Source organism: Anneissia japonica, unplaced genomic scaffold, assembly GCF_011630105.1.
Source record: "Anneissia japonica isolate Jap-2015-1 unplaced genomic scaffold, ASM1163010v1 scaffold232_len381862_cov165, whole genome shotgun sequence".
Classification (NCBI taxonomy): domain Eukaryota; kingdom Metazoa; phylum Echinodermata; class Crinoidea; order Comatulida; family Comatulidae; genus Anneissia; species Anneissia japonica.
In genome coordinates, this window is record NW_022702252.1 from 259,529 (window position 1) to 284,185 (window position 24,657).

The 24,657-nt window shown below is 33.6% G+C and overlaps 1 protein-coding gene across 1 annotated transcript in view; it reads right to left on the reverse strand.

Moving 5' to 3' along the window:
- LOC117103819 (serine/threonine-protein kinase D1-like) overlaps window positions 1-22,381 on the reverse strand; it is a 48,461-nt gene extending 26,080 nt beyond the window's left edge. Inside the window, exons 1-5 of the mRNA XM_033244442.1 lie at window positions 22,243-22,381; window positions 16,247-16,378; window positions 13,806-13,966; window positions 9,848-10,052; window positions 7,832-7,909 (exon numbers count right to left, since the gene is read on the reverse strand). Coding sequence (XP_033100333.1) covers window positions 7,832-7,909; window positions 9,848-10,052; window positions 13,806-13,966; window positions 16,247-16,358 — 556 coding nt within the window. The 5' untranslated portion in view covers window positions 16,359-16,378; window positions 22,243-22,381. The remainder of the gene's footprint in view (window positions 1-7,831; window positions 7,910-9,847; window positions 10,053-13,805; window positions 13,967-16,246; window positions 16,379-22,242) is intronic.
- Window positions 22,382-24,657: the final 2,276 nt, after the last annotated feature.

The following is a 24,657-nucleotide window of genomic DNA, read 5'->3' on the forward strand; positions in this document are numbered from 1 at the left end:
ACGACAAAATAACATACATGAAGAAGTCGACACAATCTCATGTTTCTAGTGTATTAATCTCATAAAAACCTTTCATAGCAGATGAGGCTGAATGTGTGTTGTGAATTCTACAATAAAATTTGGCTAAAATAAGACTATAGGGTCAATGTTTCAATGAATAGCTGGATGTACCGGTACGATGAACAGTGGCAGATCAAGAAATTTTAAATACTGTAGAGGACGCACAGGGAGGGACTTTCAGATGGAGGACCTAAACCACCTTAGCACCACCATGGCTCACCTCAGTCCTACCATGGTTGGGGCTGAGCCAAGAAAATTTATGATTAAGATACCTCTAGATGGCCAGAAATGCCACTCTTAGACCTAAATTTAAGTATAATTTTCCTTTACTCTCTCTTTTTTTTTAATTTTGGAAAATTTAGGGGAGACCTGGCTGGCTGTATCCCCCTCCACTTGAATCTGACACTGATGAGTCACTATAATCTCTCTTTTTTTTAATTTTGGAAAATTTATGGGAGCCCTGGCTGGCTCTATCCCCCTCCACTTGAATCTGACACTGATGAGTCACTATCATTATCTATTCTTAAATATTGTCAAACAACCTAGGGCTTGTCTTTAGGTCAACACAACGTAAATCACAAATATTAATAATAACCTCAGCATAACATTTGAATATTAAAAGAGCTCTGTATAAATTGGCCACAATAATAAAAGTACTACTAATAATATCTTATTTGAACATTCCCTTTTATAATTAGCAAATGGAACAATTACCCATGATACGGCAAGTTTTACTTTATTTGGAGTATGTTTTATACTAAGTTATCTAAAACTTATCAGTGGACCTACTATTTTTTTTTTTTACCCATGATAAATTTTCTATTTAATTTTTAATCCAATCAACAGCTTTATCTTGATTTAATTTTTATGTTATTATTTATAGTTAAGTGGTGTCAGGCTTGATATGCCTCAGCTATTTCTTGGTCACCATTTGTACTTTTTTCGAGAGCATACAATAACAATAAACAGTTCAAAATTTGCTATTTCAAAGAATCATTCATATCCATGACACAATTATCTATGAGTTACGGTGAGTTCTCTTGAAAACCGAGACAGACACGGTTGTCTTATCATTCGTTGTTAATTAGAATGCCACGATAAGGACTAAAAAACTCCGCCACGAGAAATCATTCTTGGTCTGCTAGACATGGAATTTAATCTGGAAATGATAACTGCTTTTTAAGGGCCCCCCTTTCTACTGCCTCAGGATATCGTTCCTATGAAAGAATCACTCCTAGTAACCATTTTTCTTAGCCAGTTTAAGCACACATCATCTATTCGCCAACATTAACTATCTATTCATTGATACAAGTAACATCATAGGAATCTAAAGAGCAGATAAAATGTGTTCCAACACTACTGTAAACCCACTGAGTCCTGTCAAAAATATTCATGTAACTGTGAATATATTTGTAATTTGTTTAAAAAAATATTATAATGATTAATATTATCAGAATATTATTATTGATACAAAAAAGTATCAATGTTTTCCAACCAGCAATTTAAAAAAAAAATTATTTATTCATTTATTTGTTTAATTTTTTAAAATTTTTTTTAAAAACAGTTTCTAAGTGCTGAAAGTTACAAACTAAACCAGTGAACACATGTATTTATTTTATTGTAAATACATGACACATTACTATGGATGTAATGAATGATGTACATATTTAAAAATATAACATATCTACATTATAATATTTTATGACATTCCCCACCTCCCCACTCTCTCCCGGGTCTTGCACAAATTAATTTTTTGATTAGATTTTTTTAATCAGAAGGCAATTCGACGCTCTAAGCTTCTTCGTTAAATTCCTACATGGAATAGTAAGCTTCAATGACACAATTACCTATGGCACGTTTACAATGTTACTCAAGGCATAATTAGATACAGCACATTTTAACTGTGGAATATTTGTCTACATGGCATAATTACCTAGATTGATTCTGTCTAAGAATAGCAGCACAATACTAGATTATTATCAATAACATTATATTATATGCACTGCCACACACTCACAAAAATCATATTTAAAAAAATGTTTGAGCATATGGAAAATTGGAAGATCCTTAACAAAATTTAAAACAAAGTTTAGGCTATCGGCCATGTCACATTGTGATGTAGGATATCATCACTAAAGTAATATAAAAAGGTAAAAACAACCCAAAAATTATGTTAATGTGATTAAATTTAATATCATTAATCAATCTGTGATCTACTTTTTAAATTCCAATCATTAAAAAGAAATTCAGATTTCATCATTATTAATTTACAATGAGTACCAAAGTCTGTGCTACCAATTATTAAATCTATACACATTGTATCCTGTTTTAACTATCAAATCCTGATTTTTTCCATTTAATTTCCAAGTACATACCTTTATTTACATTGCAAGCCAATTTTCTTATCAAGTTACATTGTAAATATCTTAAAACGCATCTGCACCAAGCATGGCTGTATATCAATATTTTTGATAAATTTGGCACTGATTCGGACACATTTAAATTGGGCTTCACATTTAATATTATTAACAACTAGGTATTATTTTTCATGTAGTTTAACACTGAAATTAAATATATCTTGAAATATAACTGCAAATTTCTATTGAGAATTCCAAAACTTGATTACCAGCATTAGGAATAACAATTCTACAGATTAGTAAAATTATAGCCATCACCATTAGATAAAATATTAGTTGCTCTCTCAACCTAGGGTGCGTTTGGGTGAAATAAATCCGGAAACGGCCATTTGCAGTTCTTGCCCGAACGGGTGTTAAACGCGGACCGCCTGCTGATATTTGCTGATAATCCAACGCTACAAATTGCAGCGTTTAGAGGAGCAAAAGCAGCATGCTTTAGCAGCAAGGAGCATTCGTTATTACTTAATCCCTTTTTGATTGCTCTTTTATTGTTTCAACATGTGCCAGAAGTAAAGTCTGTTTAAATTTTCATGGTCCCTGCTTTTTTTAGTTTAATTCCAAAAACAAAACTGAAAAGCTCGATAAAATAAATTATTTCAACGGAGGGCTAGCCTAGAATCCAGATTGTTACCCTATTACATACGTCCGCCGCATGCATGCGTGATCGTGGTACCACTGCTTATTCGTTTAACAATGGTAGTAATTTTCTGTTTTAAACTACCACTGCCAAACGAATGAAAGTTTATTCTCGGTCATGCCCAAAATACACATTTGTGATTTATTGGGAGTTTTTAATGTAGGCCCTATGCTTTTTGAAGTTTATTGTTGTAGCTTCTTCGGTCATTTCAGTACTTGATTTTGAGACAACATTATGCAGTGTACCAACGCCAATGTCCGTTTCTTAATTAAAACGTGGGGTGACGCAGGGGTCCAGGGAAACTTGATAAAACTCATCATTTGCATAATACCTTACAGTAGGTCTTACATCAGAAGTTAATGGTTTTTTGAAAGCCGAGTTCTCCACGAACCGGTAGACCACCTACGGATACAATACCGATTTCCATAATAGCACATGAACCACTTTAGCAGTATATGCACAGAGCTGCCAATGTGGATTCTTGACAAGAGCACATGAACCACTTTAGCAGTATATCCATACAGCTGCCAATGTGGATCCTTGACAAGAGCACATGAACCATTTCTGCAGTATATGCATAAAGCTGCCAATGTGGACCCTTGACAAGAGCATATGGACCACTTTGACAATAAGCAAGTGGAGCACTTTAACAGTATGTATAGAGCTGCAAATGTGAATCCCTGACAAGAGCGCATGGACCAATTTGGCATGCATGAAGTTGCCAGTGTGCATGTCAAACATTCAAACAGTATATGCATGAGACTGCCAACATGGAGCTCTGACAAAGAGCATGTGGACCACTTTAGTATAATGTGCGGTGCTACCATTTTGAAAACAAGACAAGCATTTGAAAAACTAAATAGTGTATTCATGGTGCTACAATTGTGAATCCTTGAATTGACAACGAAAACAAATTGCTATAAGATAAAGTGTATTTTTGTTTGAAATTTTCATTATTACTCTTCACTTTTTATAGAACTACCGATTTAAATTTCTTCAATAATGCCTACAACAACTTATGTTTGTATTTTGATAATCTTTGAAACTTTACCTTTAGATTATAATTTTCTATACGTTTATTCCCTCTGCCAAGAAGGTTATATTCCCCACTCTCTGTATATCCGTCTGTTTGTTTGCTGGATTATGCAATAATAAAACTGAGTGAAAAAGTAGAGTAGAAAACAAGGTGATTAAATTTTGGGGGAAATGACAGATTTATACACTCTTTTGTGTGACCGCTGTAGTTTTCAAGTTTAATACGTTATCACCATTGCTGTTATATTCTCTTGGGTTGTATTCTGTTTGATAGGAAGTTAACATTTAAAAAAATTGAATACTGTCAGGGCATTATCTCATAATTAAGACATACAGTCGACCTTCCCATTTACGAACTTCTCATTTATGAACCTTCTATTTTACGAACGTTTGGCCGATGACGTCATCGCTAGATTTACTCACCTTATTTATGCTATTTTTATTTATTTTAAAAAAAAACGAATTACAAATGTCATTAAAAATTGCATTATAGTACTAGTTATACAGTCATTCCATAAATACATCATACAGTACTACTTTAGGCTTAGAAAAATCAAACCAATACATGATGTAAAATAATCAAAACTAGGCGAAATTTAGGCAGGCAGTGCATGCTGCTAGGCCTACCTTGTCTGGGCTAAGGGCAAGACTGGGCAGCCTATACCAGGGGGCCTACCCTACTCTGTCTATGGTTAACTGCGGTCTAAATGCACTGTAAATCAAATCAGCTAGTCCAAGTATGAATGTATGGTAACATCAACCTTTTATCTTTTTAAGAATAAATCACTGTTCGGATATTCAATAAGCATCTGTATTAATTATTTGTTTTTCACTGTCAAAAAAAACCAAAAATGATTAGCAAGCTGCTCTATTTTTAGAAGATGACATCAGCAATTACCCATCATTCAACACTACAGGTACCAAAACCACATGTTTGGAAGTCAGGAAGGTCGAAAAAATAGGAACAGTTTCCTTTTTTAATTTATACAAAAATACCTTGACTTAAATAAATAATAAGCCCGGTGCTTTTAATACAAATTATATCAATGTTTGTTGAATAATTTGCTATAAATTACGGACAGAGGCCTAGCTATAGTTAGCAGAGAGCTGCTGCTAGGCCCAGCTAAACCACCACACTGTATGTTGAACAGTCAGCCTATAGTGACATGGAAGATTAGGTCGGTCTATCCATGGAACGATTTCCTTAGCCCATTATGAATTGATATTTATTATATTAGTTATGGCCTAGTTATAGGCTACAACCTGGCATTTTTAAACTTTAGGGCACTATTCTTACGAACTTCTCATTTTCTCAATTACGAACTGCTTTCAGCCCAAAGTGTACGTAAATGGGAAGGTTGACTGTATTTGACAAAGAAATAAGTTGCAAGTAGTAGACTTTATTGTGGAATACAATCTTGCAGAATAGTTTTAGTAGCTTATAGTTCAGTTTTACTTCATACAAATAGATGGCAACTGATTTGTTGTTATAGCATATAACACTATAGATCCTATGTTCCCAAATGTGGCATTGCCGACATTTCCTGAATTAGGCCTACATGGGAGTTTAAAGGGATGCATACTCTTAAAAATGTTAAAATATGTCAATCAATCTGATGTATATCCTGCTATGCAATACTGTTGTACTGTACCTAAAATAGGCTTTTAGCCTTGTTTTTGGCAAATCCTCATAAAAAAAGTTGACATTTTGGAAAGCAATTCCTTGCTCTGCTTGCATGAATTGGGTGTAAGATTTGAGTGATGTATCCGCATCACTTACGATAGCCTTAAGCCACTTTCAGACAGAGTTACCTCAATATTGCGGAAATCTTCCTGGCATTGCCTTTAGTATGAATTGGTCAAAACCAACCATTTATGCTACACAATAATAAAGCAAGCCCTATCGTCCTTAAAAAATTCATTTACGTGGTATTACTAGGGGGGAGTGGTGCTATAGTATGCCTACATTGAAACTCTTAGGCAAATATAATAGTAATACTGGAAAGTATTGTTGCAGCTTGTACAGTAGGTCCAGTAGGCCTAAATTATACTATAAATCTAGGCCTAGCATAATTATGACAGGCCTACTTGCATTTTTTATACAAATGACATTACCAATGGCCTGCCGGAATACATAATCCATCAATACAGAAAGACATTATCAGTGGGCAAATGTTGATTTATTTGTGGAGTCTGTTTTGGAAAGTGGACTGTAAGACTTCAAGGGATGTATGCTGCCAGGGTCAGTAGGACGACAGTAGCCAAGTATTCGCTTGGCAATATTGCTTCTGTGAGTCGAGATGGGGTTAAAAGTCCAATAATAAATTCACACTTTTGTTTCACAGAGAGTGTGTGAACTAAAGGGTTGCACATGTTTAAGTTTATTATTAATTGCAATTTCCAAGAGCAGTATATGCTTATATGATATGAAATATAAAGCTTTACAATATAACAAAAACCCTACCTAGTTTAATTCTCTTAACCAATGAAAATGTAACTCTCTCCACTCCTGCCTTCATGCTTTTAACTTGTATCACACCAAGTATACATATACACATATTGTCTTAGAGAATATAGTTTATTATGTTTATTCTTCAAAATTTATTGATATCATGCAATTGAGCATGTGGCTGCCATGTTTGTTATCTATATAAAAATTGAATTGAAATAAATTAAATTAAATTGTAAAATTAGAAAAAAGATCAGAAGATAGTATCATAGAAAAAAAACCCCACAGAATAAAGGCCAACTCAGACAGCGTCGTATGACGCAGCCCAATGCGATTCATCGTCGGGGACAGTCTTGAACCGTCGTGAGAAATATTAAACATGTTTAATATTCTACGACGCGACTGCCCCGACGCAAACCATCGTATCTGTGTTTAACTCACACAAACGCAACGCGACAACAAATAGCGTTGAACTGCGTTGTACAATGCTATCTTAGCTGGCCTTAACAAAACCCCATGCAATTTAGAGGAATTACAAAAATCATCAATTAATTAATATAATGCAGGAGAGTAGACACCAGCTATTATAGATAATGACTGGCTAGAAGACTTGATGTGGAATAAGTGTTTATTTCTGTATTTTTATCTGTACAGCAGCAATGGCACAGGAAACTAACTTTCAGCACTTTTTCTGAAATGCTCAACATTTGCATGATCCCATATTTCAATGTGGATTCACTGTTTAGTCACCAACTTGGTTATGATGTATGGATTGGATTGGATTTACACCAAAGATAGCCCACAAAGGTCTAGAAGAAGACTTATTTCCAGTGGGGTCCTTCTGGTGGTGATTGGGCAGTACACCGGGAGACAATTCCCTACTCTTTCCGAAGAGTGTACTGCGTTCTTCTACGTGCACATGGGACATAATGCACACAGGACCAACGGCTTTAACGTCTCATCCGAAAGACGGTGCGCTATTGTAACTTGTATTTCAGCCCTCTAGATGAAACACAAGGAGAGGCAGCGATGGGAATTCTCCACAGTTCAGCGCACACACAGCGGCTACCACCAGATTAGCCGACTGAGCTAAGCTGCTCTCTCCATGATGAGTGTACCATAAAACCACAAATAAAGAAAAACATGGGTAATTATAATATAAAAATATAATATAAAATTTTCTTTGCATGCATAAGAGCACCCTGTATGCATGCATAACAAGTGGTACCTTACCTTCTCTCAATGCAGCCTCCCCAAGACAATCCTTGGGAACTTTCTCACAGCATCTCTTATGACAATTAAACTTACAATCTAAATTTGAGATAATGAAGAAACATGTCAGTAATTTTATAAATGTCTTAAAATAAAATTATTGATTTTTATCAATCCATTATATACAATAACAACAGCACCACATACTTTTCTTAGAATGTACCTCTATGTGAATGTACCCCAACTTATCAGTAGATTTTATGGTAAATAATAAAGATAAAATAACATAATTCCAGCAAGTCAAGGGGCCAAATGGCAAGGTAGGGGCGCTGTTATCAACACCCTTAATATCAGTGCTGGTTCGAACTGATCCTCACCTATGGTTCGGTAGACGAAATAAAGTCTTCTCAGATAAGGACTTAAAACCTAGGGTGCAATTTAGAGGACCAATCGCATCTTTTGAAAGAGTAGGGGGTTACACGGATGCTCCGATTGATTTTTAGTCCTATCAATGTGAAATGATGTGAACATGAAGCCACTGGACTATTAACGCCTCTTTATGGCAGCTAGGTATCACGTACTATTAATGCCTCTTTATGGCAGCTGGGTATCACAGACCACGCCCATACTCAATTCAGCACAATGACACTGTAAGTTATGGGTTATTCTTCTTTTTATCTTTACCTTTAAAAATATTTAAAATAATAACAACAATTGATACTTATTAGTATAATGTCCTTATCCAGTTACATCTCCCAATTACATACCCTCCTTCTGAACAGAGTTTGTAATATTGACAGATTTTTAAAGCATCTGGGTCCTGCGGGATAGGCCTAGGCCTAGCAGTACACAAGGCTAAGCTAATGCATTAGCCTTGCCATGGGTGCAAATTTTCATCATACAATATGACTTAAATTTACCGTTTTGTGCAACAAAATATTACAGTACAGAAGCCAAAATTATCTGCCCTCTTTTAAATGATTTATGAATAAATTCAATAAGATTGTTTGTTGTGATGTCATCACCACAAATGGCATTTGTAAGACAGAGTTCATAATTGGGAAGTTTCATAATTAGATGTTACTGTAATATCATTTGCAAAGATAACAATGCAAAGAGATCCCTATCATCAATAATTAGTAACAATACAATGAGATTACTTTTCAAGCATGCATTAGATAATTAATAATTAATTTCTGTGATTGATAACAAGGTAAAGAGCTGCATTAATAAAACCTGTGCTACATAATGCTTCAAAATGAGTAAAAAACCAAAACTGATGAATGAAATATTAAATATTAGGTACGTAGACACTGCCTTCACTGCTGGCCTCCAGTGATGAATAGAAGCACTAGTTAGAAGATGCTACCGTAAGATGTTGAACATTTCATACAAAGACCACATCACAAATGAGGAATTATAGAGAGAATAACAAGTGTCACTGGACCACATGAAAAATTGCTATTAAGAAAAGAAAACTGGAGTGGTATGGATACAAAAGACCATCATCACACAGCCTTGCAAAAAACCATATTGCCCTCTACCGGAACAGAAGTGTAATGCTGCCGACTTGACTGAATTCAATAACAATGCCAAAAATTGTGCCCAGCTTTGAAACACAACATCTAGTTTATATTGGCAGCCTCTGCGTGGTAATTGTTTTAATTGTATTTATATTGTTTTACTGTACAGGCCTATAATGTTCATATATTTAACACAAGCTCTATCAGCAAGACAATATTCCTTATTGGATAATATATTCCTTATTGGACAATGATGTCCTGCCCCTGTGACCAGGGGCAGGACATCATTAATAGTGCCTCATCAGTCCTACCAGCGGTTGTAGGATTGAATGAATCGAAGATGCAAGCACAAGCAAGGATTTTTAAAAAAAAGTCACTTTTTAATTTTACAGAAAATCGCAGCTTAAAACAAGGCTAAGAGCTACTTTGGGTAATGGGCTAGAAATGAATAGCTCAGTGGAGCAAAAGAAAAGAATTCACATTCAGGTACGTCATAAAGATAGATTTTACCTACCTTTACATTGCATTCCCTGTCTAAATAGTCCAACTAAAAGTTTTCTACAATATTGACACACAGTTGGTTTGGCGTAGTTATGAATCACAAAGGTATGGGGAACTTTGACTTTACTAGCCAGTGCCTTGTCCACTCCAATTGGTCGACAACTCCACGAATTTGATCGCTTCTCCTTGCTGAAATCTGACGATCTGGATAGCAAGCTCTAAAAGAAAGAACAAGGAGAATTCATTTTTTTAACCCATGAAAAAAGTCATTGTACTAAAAAATCAAATTTTATATTAAAAGTCTAATAATCATCAAATGTAATTAATGAAAGCACTAAAAGTTTCATCTAGTAACTTCCACATTTATAATACTATATTGATAGCAGGCAATGCATACGAACCATTCACAGGTCTGAGAATAGTGGATACTGTATTTTAATGTGTATACCGGCAGCATGAATTGAGGTAATATTTGTGACCTTGTAAAAACTATACCATTTAGAAAATAAAAATATAATGGCATGCAATCAAATAGAAATGCAGACAGCAAAATTAACGTACTCTTTGATTCAAAATGTTGGAATATTTGTGTTTTACCAACCATTTTTAACTTTAATGTTGATTTATAATTTGAAATGTGAATATTTCTCATCTTTCTCTTCCCTGTGCCTCCCTTACATTTTGCTTTGATTTCATGTAAAATATTGTTTCATCATTATCTCCACCAACGAAGTTAGCAGGAGGTTATGTTTTTGCCCCTGTTTATTTATTTATTTATTTGTCTGTTGGCATATTTGTTGTAACAGCCTAGATCCCATATTTTTTATCACAAATTCGTCAAAATTGGCCACAATGTTCCTTTACCTAAGATCTAGAGCTGATTAAATTTTGAAGGGTCAGGGTCAAAGGTCAAGGTCACTATCAACGAAAAACTTTTTTTTAATTTATTTGTCTACAGCCCATAGTTTTAATCACAAACTTGTCAAACTTTGTCACAATGTTCCATGACCAAAGATCTCACAGTATTTGAATGTTGAAGGGTAAAGGGTTAAAGATCATGGTCACAATCAATAAAAAATAATTTTTTGATATAGTTTTTATCAAAAATTTGATCAAACTTGGCCACAATGTTCCTTTACCAAAGATTTGGAAGTAACTAAATTTTAAAGGGTCAGGGTCAAAGGCACAACGATCAAAAAACTTGTATAACTGTTTGCCGTATAGACGTGTATGTGTGTGTACTCATACAGGCTTGCCGGTAAAGTATAAACAAACTTATGACCATTAATTTCAAAATGATATGTGAAAACAGTTTGGTGTACAGTGGTTGGAAGAGTGTTTTCCACACTACGAGCCCCGGGTTCAAATTTTATTGTTGTGGTGTTTGTACTGTCACTTTTTATATCTATATTTCTACTTTTGTATTTTAATTGTAATGAGCGAGCCATTGTAGAGATGTTTGCCACATGTTGGTTTGTCTCACTTCTGTATTTTTGTAAAGTTTATTAAACAAAAATAATTATTATAAATTTAAATTACAATTTCTAAGCTGTAAACATATTATAATGTATAATATATGGTAAAAAATGCCAACATTTTCAAACCAATTCAGACTCGCCAACAGGCCATGAATCATGATACGAAAAGTTCTAATTCAAGTCAATGTGACCATGGCAATAATAGCATTTATTAAAGTTAATACAGCACATGCTCTTGGTTGTCTAAAAATAGAACGATATCATTAGTTACTGTCAACTGAGGTTATTTTCCAGTGATTCTTACTTGCGGAAGTGCAAGAGGCTATCCCAATATCTAGGAGACTCCAGTGATTTTATTAAAAATATGATTATTAGATCTTTCCCCACACAATAAAAGAGTGGAATGATCAGTTTAAAATTTCCCAAAATGATGAAACTAAGTTTAATGCCAGCCTTCTTGCAAGACCCATTTTTCTTAAGTCAAATTACAAATTTACTAATTTAGTACAGTCCAACCGCATTTTTGGAGGATCCACTACCACATTAGCGTACTATGCACAAGCAATGATCACAAAACTGTGTTCTTCCCATGCATGTCCATGCGCATGCCCAGAATGATCTATCTTGGATTTTCCTCTCAGGTGCTTGACAGTGAAGTTTTTAACTGTAGCATAAGATGCGATCGCCAAATCTGTAAAATGCAAATGTACCCTCAAGTTCACCATTTTTATTTGGAAAACTTATTGGAGCACCTTCACTTAAGCAAAGAAAACGCCAGAGCTATCTTTAGTAGTTCTGTCTCAGACTGGTGTACAAAGTGAATTCTAATGGAACTTGTTATCTAGACCTCCCAGGCACATTGTCATAATGTAATTTACAAATCTCATTACAGCTTCATATAATCATCATGTACAGTTACAATTTTAGAAAGGGTAGTTGGTGAAAGTATAAGAGCAAGTAAAGGATAAAATCATCCTTAACTAATTTGGCTGCTCTAAAGGAGTATCAATGGTTGTCACATAGTAGATTTTCTCCATGAATGCTACAAAGCTATTGATGTTCGCCAAGAGATCAGAGTGCTCCTTCTCAATTTTGAAAAGCTTATGACCTGGTGGACCACAATGTCTTTATTGATAAATTAAGACAGCTTGATATAGATATTTTTTTAATTTCCTGGGTGGCATCTTTGCTATGTGACAGAAAGCAACGTATTAAGCTTGGATCTGTTTTTGTAGTTGGGTTTTCTATAAATGGGGGGAATACCTTAAACTTCAATTTTGATTTGACTTATGGGAGATAAATGTATTTTGTATTTCGTGTAAGTCACGATGCGGTTGTGTTTAAGACAGACAGTAGGATTAGGCCTAGAATGTTTAATTTGGTTGTTTCTAATAAACAACATTTTTAATATGATAATAAAACTGTGCACGAAAAAGAATATATTCAGATAACTGTTATGATCTAGGCAGCCTACATGGCTTTAATTGGCTGATATTTTAGTGCTAGGCTGGCTAGCCTACAAAACGGCAAAAAGACAAGATGATTCACACAATCGTACGTATCTTCATATTGTGGTATCTGTTGTAAATGTTTATTTATAATTCTGTATATTTTACATTTAGCAGATTTTTAGTCACAGTAATTTTTTGGCCACTTATGACTAATTTTTAAAAAGTATATCTTTGTATACTTGCTTTTTAGTTGTAGACAATAGCCACTCTATTTCCTTATTCATATTATAATATTTTCACAATCACAATGATATAATACAAATCAAAATGTTTTATCTTCAGTTTGTTTAACCCTTCTGAATAAACAGCTTCAATAAAAGAAGAAGTAATTATCAATTAAATTAAATGAGACATATGCTGATGCCAATATGTAAAAAAATACCATACTACCAGTACAATACTACTTGCCTGCCTAAAATTCTTATTGTTGAGCCAACCTCATAAACTTAGGGTTAGGGCTTAATTGTTAGGACTTTAATTTAAGATCTGACAACAAAAACGGTCAATGTTTTCTCTTTTGTCATAGCAATTATCTAGAGTTTGTTAATGTACAGAAAAACACATAATAATGCAAAAAATAATTCAGATTTTTGTTTGAATATAAGGGTTTTACAGGTTAGCTGGTGTTTGTATTGTTGAATGACACCATTGCGTTGTTTCCTGCACATTATGTCTATATCAATGAGACTTCCTTCTAAGTCTAACATATACATATTTACATTTCTTCTACTTATTGTTTTAGCATTTTATTTTTAGTTAATTAATATTCATTTACTAAGATTTTTATTTTAGTTGCTTTTGGAATTTGTTCTTTTACGGTACTTACTCCACTTTGTGTTTTTGTGTCTTACACAAATTATTTCCTCTGCAAATGTTACAAAAAGCTAGGCACTAACTCCAAAAATATTCAGAGTGCTACAAACTTAAAATGGTATAAAACCCCGCCAACATTTTTAGGAAATTGTTTTCAATAATATTTTACCGTTGTTTCATCTGCTGGTCCTGAAAGACTTTCTTGTGACATCGCTGTCAGAGGTAGACTCACGTTACCTCCCACTGATAATGACGGCCGACGTATTTTAGATAGTGTACAATCATTTGGAATTTTCCAAGCACATCTCTTATGGTAGTTACACCCACAACCTACAAAAAAAGAGCAACATTGATCAATAATCTAATTATTGGGCTTGTTGTATCCTACCTGTTCCTCCTTACTGGAAGTATCATAGGCCATGTTTATATAACGCACATGTTACAAACACAGATCTGGGGTTACAAACGTTTTCTTCTGTCTGTGGTCAATCCGTGCTTTGTAGTCTTTTGTCCAGATGGTATTGTAATAACATGTAATCCGGCCGTTTATACAACTCACATCCGAATACCGTACTGATCAATCTTTGTGGAGAGTATTGTATAAACAGGCCAGGGTATATCATCTAGACTAGCATACTGCAACGATACATCTGTGACTCTAACCAGTAGGTATACTAGAGTCACGGTAAGTCATGTGGCCCGAGACATGAAAGCATTGGATGAGAGCCTATAAACTGTGTAGTAGAGTGCTGGGTATTAGTAAGAGAGGCCTCTCCAAAGCCTCTTTGGACTAGTGTCCTGGAATTGGCCTTCGAAAGCTTCTAGAATACAGAACTTGTGGTAGATATACGATATTATAGTCTAGTGTATTTACTGTATGTTCCAGTCATTTTTGCATTATATATTTTCAATAATTATCAGCTCTGTTCTTTTTGTTTTTTCATAAAATCCCAATTGGATTTTAAAGTTCCAATTAAGTCATTTTACTTATTTTTATATTTCAATTATTTAATTCACATAAATATATTTTTTTATCTAGTCAGGAAGCTACTTCTTCATTCTGGACTTAAATATATGATGCAAGGAGAAGGGACAATGGAAGAGAGGTTGATTAAATTTATGTATGAATTACTTACAATGGGTTTATTCAACAAAAATTCAAAATTCATAAAAACATAAAATTATAGAGCAAAGTCAAGCTATTAAGAACCAGAGCCTTGCAGGCATCAACGTTCCTATGCATGATACATGACTTAAAAAGTATATAGGCCCTATATATATATACGTGTATATATATACACGTACATATACATACATATATACACCTATATATATACGTATATATATATACGTATAGTAGTAGAGTGCTGGGTATTAGTAAGAGAGGCCTCTCCAAAGCCTCTTTGGACTAGTGTCCTGGAATTGGCCTTCGAAAGCTTCTAGAATACAGAACTTGTGGTAGATATACGATATTATAGTCTAGTGTATTTACTGTATGTTCCAGTCATTTTTGCATTATATATTTTCAATAATTATCAGCTCTGTTCTTTTTGTTTTTTCATAAAATCCCAATTGGATTTTAAAGTTCCAATTAAGTCATTTTACTTATTTTTATATTTCAATTATTTAATTCACATAAATATATTTTTTTATCTAGTCAGGAAGCTACTTCTTCATTCTGGACCTAAATATATGATGCAAGGAGAAGGGACAATGGAAGAGAGGTTGATTAAGTTTATGTATGAATTACTTACAATGGGTTTATTCAACAAAAATTCAAAATCCATAAAAACATAAAATTATAGAGCAAAGTCAAGCTATTAAGAAAAAAGCATGAAGCTAACCTTGGCAGATCAGCTGGTACACAGGATTAGTGGTAATGATATGAGCTGGTGCCACAGTCGAATGAGCAAGTAAATAGCTAAGGGTTAACCCATGGATATTTACTTTTCTGTAGCTTCTATATTATTGCTGTTTATTGTTTATCTGTAATGTCATTAGCCTATACTTTTTAACATATTTCAAAATTGCTTATTTGCAGGGCATACAAATTATAGTTTGAAAACAAAGAATCAGCACATAGTGTTGGAAACACACTATTAAACGTTAATAAATTTAACTAATAGAAATCATAATTTTATATCACACAGAAGTATCCAATGCAAATATGTCTGTACAACAATGTATTTACGTGTGCTAAGTATTGAATTTTCGAACATACAGTGACATCCCTTAATTCTGCAACCCTCTGAAAAGTGTTCATAACTGAAATTAAGTCAGAGATATCAGCCAACCATATAGGATACACTGGAAGGGTCCCCTCTATAAATATGGTGTAAACAAAAAAAAATGTTTAAATGACATCATCACCAAAAATTGCATTCATAAAATACGGAGTTCATAATTGGCAAATCATATATAAACTTGATTGATTTTAGGGATGTGTGTAAACTCGACCCGTAGCAATGTGTGTGAACTCAACTGGTAGTGATGTGCGCAAACTTGACTGGTAGTGATGTCAACTCAACCCCAGTAGGACATAAATATCCAATCATCCAATTTTTAAAACCGTCTTTTAAATCGCATGCGTTTAAAAATATATTTACATACCATCACATTTGATACCCTGCTTGACAAGTCCAAAAAGCATCTGGCCACAGAAGTCACAGAACGTTGGAACCTTGTAGGAGTGTACATAGAGTGTATGTGGTCTAATCTGCATCTCTTCAACTGTAGCATCAGCTAGAAAGAAAACAACAATATTTATAATTCACTAAACAGATATAAAATTTTCTTATTTTAATTATATTATTTCAATATCAAAATTTTGCCATACGGTAGAAAATTAACTTCAAATATATATGAAAACTACTACAGATGAAGACCACAGTGTGGTCGAAAGCTTGTGTCAATAAAATTTGTTAGTCTGTAGAGTGTTGTTTGTCATAAATTTATTGTTTATTACCGAGACTATTAAACACAGCTACCTTTTCAATTTCATTATGAAAATTATTAAAAATTCACCTTATTAGGCCTCCAAAGTAACATGTATAATGTAATATATTCTTGTATAAAATGCTACCAAACTGAAATATGATGGCCTTGACAATTAAATCATTTATTATCGTACAAAACATAAATCTAAGTTCTATATTGACCTTTTGTAGACACGGCCTTCGGTCAAGATCGTATTTACAATGTAAAATACATAATAAAATTAATAGAAATATTATTGAAATACAGTGATGCAACGTATGAATTTTTGCTGATGATTTAAATCAGCACTTGGAGATGGAGGCCTAACTGTAGGATTTTACCTTAAATTCACCTCAAATTTTGATTTATGATCTTTCCCACTTATGACCTGATCTATATGTAAAATGGAGATGTGACTGTGTAAAAATTGCAAGTCTATTTTCAAAATGGAATTGCCCAAATGCCAATGCTTTTTTTAAAGTTACAACATGAAATAATAAACAAATACTTATGCAAGCTGCATTTCATGGACTCACACTATTTAACTGAATGAATCATGTGGCAATTTCCTAATCCCTGTAAGCAGTAAGGAGAAGAGATAGGTAGTTTGTGCCAACACAAATGAATCTCGGTCTTCCACTGTAAGCACTCCTGAGACTAACTAAATCAGAATGCAATGGATGGCGTTCGTCATCAACTACAATTTTAAGTCTATATATACACCCAAAGTGAACCATATCCGCAGCATGCAAACCCAAAATCACCATCCTCTCAACCATTTTTACCACCTGAATAATCCATTCTTTCTACACTATGTAGCATCGAACAGCTCATGAATTTCATGTCGCCATATTTTAAGGTAGAACTTCCACAAGATGGCAATTTTTTACCGACACAGGCCTAGATATCTTTGCTTCAAATACTGCATGGCAAGTCAAAACTTTGACTGGAACAGGCCATAACAGAAACTCAATTTTATGTACGTCGTCAAACGAAGGAAACTGTTTTTAAAACAGATTAATTTGTATAATATTTATTTCTTAATAGGTATACGTATGATTGTGCATGAATTATGTCCTGTCTTTCTCGCCTAGTTGTTTTGTAAGCTAGTCACTAGCGGCAGCATAGGCATAAAACATCGGCCAATTGAAGACACTTAAGCTTGGTTCACGTCAAAGTTCAGTCACTTATCTAAATATGATACGATTTTCCCTAGTTGCGTTCGATGCCAAGTTAGAGCCAGATAAACAGCCAGGCAGCTTCGAGGCCGTCAACGTCACACAGCGGAAGGCTTGTTTAGTAACGTCTACTGTATTTTACAAACCTCTAGTAACAGGCCTTGAAATGATTCCTATTACCAAAGCATTGTAATAATAACATTTATTGATAATCATCAAACTAATCATTTGAACTTAATTAATTTTTCTTCTTCTCTGTTGTTGTTAAGCGCCTCGAGGTTGTTTCAACGTGAGGCGCTATATAAATCCAGGATTATTATTATTATTAATAGTACCAAGATGTAATTGTAAAAAAATTGACAAATTCGTAAACTACTGTATATCAGGTGTCAGTTTCCAATACCTAGCCTAGCTATCCTCTGCCATTGATATATAGGCGACCAGGTAGTACAAACCAACCGACAGTGTAGCTGCGTGGTCTACCGCAATAGTAGTAGACTACTAGGCCCTAGCTAAATTTACTTTCGATAAAAACCTAATTATTTTAATTGCTAGCATTCTCCCATTCTCATTAAAACATCTGTACTTTATGGACCTTTCTGATGGTTTTTTTTTGCAGTTTTTAGATCGCTGAATTGTGTTGTTTACATGCACTTCGCGAAAATCTAGCTTCGTGGTGTCAAATAAGTTGCTGACTTCCAACACACTTTTATATTTTGTCATTGTAAACATGTGCGCTCATTTTAACGACTGGCATTGGTGGTAGTTCGTTAAAACTGAATTAATAGTGACTATTATAGCAGAAATGGAAAAGATTGAATTGTCAATAAATAAACATAACAAATCTGACTTTATTATTAAGAAAAATATACATTATCACTTTGAAAAACGTACGTAATCAGACTTTTAACGTTATTACTTGGTCGATGATGCAAAGGGCAAAGGTCATTGGTAATATCGACTACTCGTCCCTGGGTTTTTACCCATAATATTACAAATAATTTCTGAAAACCAGACTAATGAGACTACCTTGCTGCTGTTGTTAGCATTGTTGGAGTATGTTATTGTCAGCCAACGCTGGCTTAGATGCCTACGTTACGTAATCGTGTCCTTGTAATCCGAGCCGAATTTACTGTTAAACAAGTTAATTTACCGTTATTCTAGTAAAGTTAAGTCAGTTAACGATAAGCGACTTAAGTCTTTATCTAGCTATAATTGACTGGTTCACGTAAAACTTTTATCTAGTTTAAAGGGGATCTATATCTAGATAAAAGTTAGACGTGAACCAGGCTTTAGAGCTGCCTAGAATGTAATGCTTTATCTCAAATCTATTGTTTGTCTTCACATTATATTTAAAACCGTGTGTATTCTGAAAACAACTAAATTAAACATATTGTAGGCTAAATTTTTTCCCGACTTTTACAGGTTGCAATAAATATAAATAAAAAGAATATCTATCTTGCACTACAGTATCAACAAGTAAACAAGGTTTTAATCGTGATAAATCATGAAAACTTTAAATTGACCTGTAGCTTGGTTGGTTAAGATGCTTAGCTCCCTATCCAGGGTCAGAGTTTAGATCATGTGACAACAGGATTTTTTTCTTTTAAACAATGTTTTATAATGGCTTAGGTCTTTAGAGCATCACTGTATAATGTAATTCACCGTTTGGTGAGAATAGCAGTACAAACTGACTGCTCTACAATAAATCATAATAGTAATACATGAGGAGAGTTGCTGACTTTCGTTTTTTTCTTAATGATTACACAACATTTTCATTGCCACTAAATAACAACCTCTGCTACTCTCCTAGCATTGGTATATTGAATAAGGAAGTACAGATTACTAGTACTTGAGTGCATCACCTATTTCATTACATTTTCAAATATTTTAATAGCAACTAATCTTATGGCCACTGAACACTGAATAATACAATGTTTTGGTATGGTACGCACAATACATGATTGTTTCCATTTTTAGTAATAAAACATCTGTTGAATATAATAGAAAAATATGTTTCATTGCACATGATTTCAGAATGTTTTGTTAAAAATTTAATTTTACAGTTTCTAAAGCACGGATCGAATTCTCATTTATTTGTTCCAATTATAATTGAAAAAAAAATCTATGTTAATTACAGCTGAACATTATTAATAATGCTGCCAATTTTCTATGGGCCTGTTTCTACTGGAAAGGAAAAATCGATTAAAAATCGCTTTTTCAAAAAATTGCTTTTTTTCTTGCAGTAGAAACGGGACCAGTTCGAAAACTATTTTTAAAAAAAGTGATTAAAAACACGCAATGGATAGCGTGTTTGAACAGCAAATAACCAATTTAGGCTGTGCACGTTTTAGCACCAACACAATGTCAAACCACTGCAGAGCCAGATGCAAGATCGTATCACAAGCAAACTTTAAAAAGATTACATTAGTCCCCTTTCGTGCCGATGAGCACAGCCAAAAACATCCGCCTTCTCGCTGCATACCGTATCCTCCTTGTCATCATGATCGGAATTCATGTGAAGTATATTGTCTTGCTGATGAGTAAGAAACTATACATTTTCGAAAACATGTTGTATAAACAAAATGTTGACGCAAGTTTTGCCGCGAAAAAAAAAATTGATTTTCATAAAAGCAAAAATGTAGTTGAAACGTGGGCAGGCTGTCTGGCACTCATTGAAAAAGTGGTTAAAAAATTGATTATTTTGTGTTTATCAGTAGAAACATGCTTTATGATAATCTTATTTACTGTGGTGATGTTGTGACCAGTGAAGCATATAAATTATGCCTAAATTATACCTATCAAGGTTAACCCAAATGGAGCTAAGCAGTTGTAAAGCCAGCATGGACTGTAGCTAATACTAACTACCAATAATGCAAAACAATCAATTATGCCAATAGTAATAGTAAAAATACATTAAACTATGGTCAATTTTTAAATTTTTAATTTTTTTAATTTTTTTATTTTTATGATTAATTAATATTAGATTGACATTTATATCTATTTTCCAAAATTTACTAAATGATCAAGAAGAAACAGCCATTCAGAAACTGTAGGTAGTGGTAGATTTTACTACGGAGGAATGAGAATTCCGAACTAACCTATGTGCATGCGCGCAGTTACCAAAAAATGTCTGTGAAATAGCTATAAAAACAGTCAGCGTGCGCTAGGTAATGCTGGACACGCAGTGAGCATGTGCACTGAGTAAGTGACACTGTCGAGCATGTGCAGCTACCAAAAAGACGTTTAAGGAACCAAACGCCGTCTGCAAAGAGGGTATGAAATAGAATTTGGAAAAAAAATCAAACTTTTTTATGCAACAATTGAGCATGCGCAACTCAAGCTAAAGCGGTCATGCAGGCTATGAAAATGGAAAATAATGAGAATTCCGGTGGAAAAGCCTTGGCTTTATTTTATGTTTATGTGATATACCATAAAAGAAATGCATTGAAGATGATATACCAGTAGGTCAATCTCTAGAATATATTAATTTATTAAGTTTGGAAATACAAACCAGTCATTAGTGAAAGATGTTGTAGCAGCAATTTTTTTATAGGAAATATTTCTTGTTTAATTATGGCCCTCCAAATACGCCTCAAATTCCGTTTGAGAAAAAATACCCCTTTTTCACCGTCTTTAAAAGGCCATAATTTTTTTTTAAATGCATTGGATTTTGATAATTTAAAAAAATTCAAAATAATCAATTTGAATTTTCTCAATGGAGAGTTTAGTAAAACTTCATATAGTTTAAGAGCATAAAATTTGAATAACAAGATATTTGGTAATAATTATGTGTAAATTCATGTTCGGTGTTAGACACAAACTCTTCCCACTAGACATAATTGTAGATAATGATGTCATTTTTGCTTGATTAATAATTGCAATGCATAATTGCAATGAGTAAATAAATAATGAACAATGTATTTTCTGTAATTTCTGTTCTTCAAATTGTCTATTGATGTCAGTGTTTTTAGGGGATGCTACACAGTACACCAGAAATTTGCCAACAGGAGTCTAAAAAGTAAGAAACTGTGTCTGAACCATGACTAATTTATATTGTACTATTTCCATTTTTAATTTTATTACATTGAATTGCATTTTTATATTTTTAAAATATTTTAAAGTATATGTAAAAATTCTGTGTTTGACTGCAAGTGCAGTTTCTGAATAAATTGAATTGGGTGGCCTATTGTAGGGCTTCCGGTTATGGTCCAAGATTAATACCCCAGGTAGAAAACTGTAGGCGAGTTTATGCTGTACATGTCCCTAAAGGGACAATGTGAATAAGTTAGTAAGTAATGCATGCAAGAAAGATGGTTGGTTCAATATCATGCTGCCTGACTGGCAGCAACTAAATTGTTGGAGAGAGAAATGATCTACTTCCGAACACCAGCACATGATGGTTCTGGATCTGTTTAATTATTACATTATAACTATTTGATCTTGACCTACCTGACAGCACTGCTTCCACTATAGAACCATCAGTGATATCATTTGCAGATGTGATGAGCTGTAAAATATTTGCACTATTCGGGTCATGTCTAAAAAACCGCACTTTATCTCCAAGACCATAGAATTCATGTGTCGGGTACTATAAAAGAAGAAAAAAACTGTATTAAGCCATCATGCACTATTGTTTTTCTAATTTTTACCATTCTTTTCATTGCTGAATGAAATTATAATAAAACTTGAAAGTAATATATGACATGATCCCAGATGTCAATCCATTTCAAGCATAATTGTTGGCCTACAATTACAAAAATCGAACCATGGAGGCCAGTCACTTTACTGTGGAATTAGTTTCCAAGAGACTTCGCTTGCAAGTGTGGTAGATCATGCTGATTTCTCAGGAGAATTGGCACCTTGGTATAAAGTACAATTTTAACAGTTAATAACCAACAGTTATTATTTTTAAATATTTGCAATCAATTACTTTTTTTGTTAGAACAGCTGTATTTACTCAATTTCAATCAGTATTTAAACAAAATTTTAAAAAGACGATAAATAAAATATCAGAAACATAAAAATGTTTTGAGCATTTGGTTTACAAAAAGAAACACCAAAAAATATTTATCCAGTATGATTAGTCTTTTCATAGAAAAGAGTTTTAGTGTTTGAAATCACTTGAAATCTAATTGATACTTGTGTATGATGACTATACATTCACCAGCCATTAATGTAAGGCTTGTACGCATGTAGTGTGCTTTATAATTAAAGCAGCCATACTGTGAATGATAATGGTCAAACCTGATTTAATGAATGGACTAACATACATCTACTTAGAATCAATATCCCAATACAAGAAATGGTACATACTGATTATTATGTAAATTAATCACATATATTTTTTTATATTTATCACTCATTTATGCTGTAAGGACCAGTACTTTATTATTTTTTGTTTTAAATTATAACCTATGCGACAACCACAAATTTTTATCTCAAGTTCTGTCGTTTTACTCAACCCCCACCATTGTCACACAGTACCTACAACCACATACTGGCAATATTCTTGTAAAATTCATGGTCATTTTCATGTCATTTTCTTTCTCGGAGAAAAAATCTACTGGAAATCAATGATTTGTATAAGAAAAGGACCTGTGAATACCTTGGTATAATGCGAGCTACACACAAATAATCACGTATGATTACAATACTCTATGGGTATTGGATCAGCGAAAAGACTATATTATGCATGTGCCAATATATTGAAAAAATTGAAGTTCAACAAAACAGTCATAGAATAGTACTTAGTAGCTGTGATGGCTAATATTGCATGGTTTGAGGATGTGCAAGTGAAACTATATTTCTGTCATTTTCAAACAGAGGTTCTGGCAATATTTCGGTAATAATACCAGTACACTTACCGACATGGACACAACCAAATTTGCAGTAATATTGCCGTAATATAACAACTTCCTGTAAAAATGGATCACGAATGCTGAGAGAGCAATTTGTTAATATTTTTAGTTACCACAGACTGAAAGCATGCTTTATTGTTTATTGTTTCTAGAAAAGTGCTATGCTTTATTGTTTATTGTTTCTAGAAAAGTGCTGATAAGTAAGAATAAATTCACTGAAGATATAGAACAATTCTTGCCTAATCAGACTTCTATTGCGGTATTACAAAGCTGTTTATTGTTTACACTAGTGAAACATGTGCATTACATGAGTCAGACTGACCTTTTCAACAAGCATTCAGCTACAGTTTATGTCAATCAAATTAATCTGGGCGGGCTTCACCTTTCGGTGGTTTTCTAATTGGTTAACAAATGTCAGCGATGAGCACTTGCCTGTCCATTGATCTTACCCGGCAACACATGGAAAAGCTTGTCAAGATTTACAGTGGAAACCCATAGCAGCAATGACATTACAGTTTTTATTAAATGATTTCAGTTTTTTCTTTTTTTGGAATATAACAGTTTTTGTCCTTTAATGATAGTTTTTGACAATGACAAGAATTTGAATTTGCCTATGTTGAGAACAGAGCTGACCATTTTATATAAATGTTTTCATGTACCATTTAAAGAAATGGTCTGTGGTACCACAAAGCATAAAAAGTTGTAGCGTACTGATGCTAACACAAAACAAATGCATAAAAAGTGTTACAGATGGGTATTAAGATGGCCTATATAGGTATAAGATTACTATAGCACTAACTCTAATGTAATCGATGTTTAAATTATGCAGAGCTGTGTAGGTGCACCATACAAGATGGCTGCCGTAGATTCAACCAATTATAATATGCTAAAGCATCGTTAAAGTTTTGAATATACCTATGTTGAAACTCGGGTGTAAAGGTGTAGTGTACACAATTTCGATTTTCATTCCTTGGTACTTCTTTTTTAAATCAAGATAATTTATTAT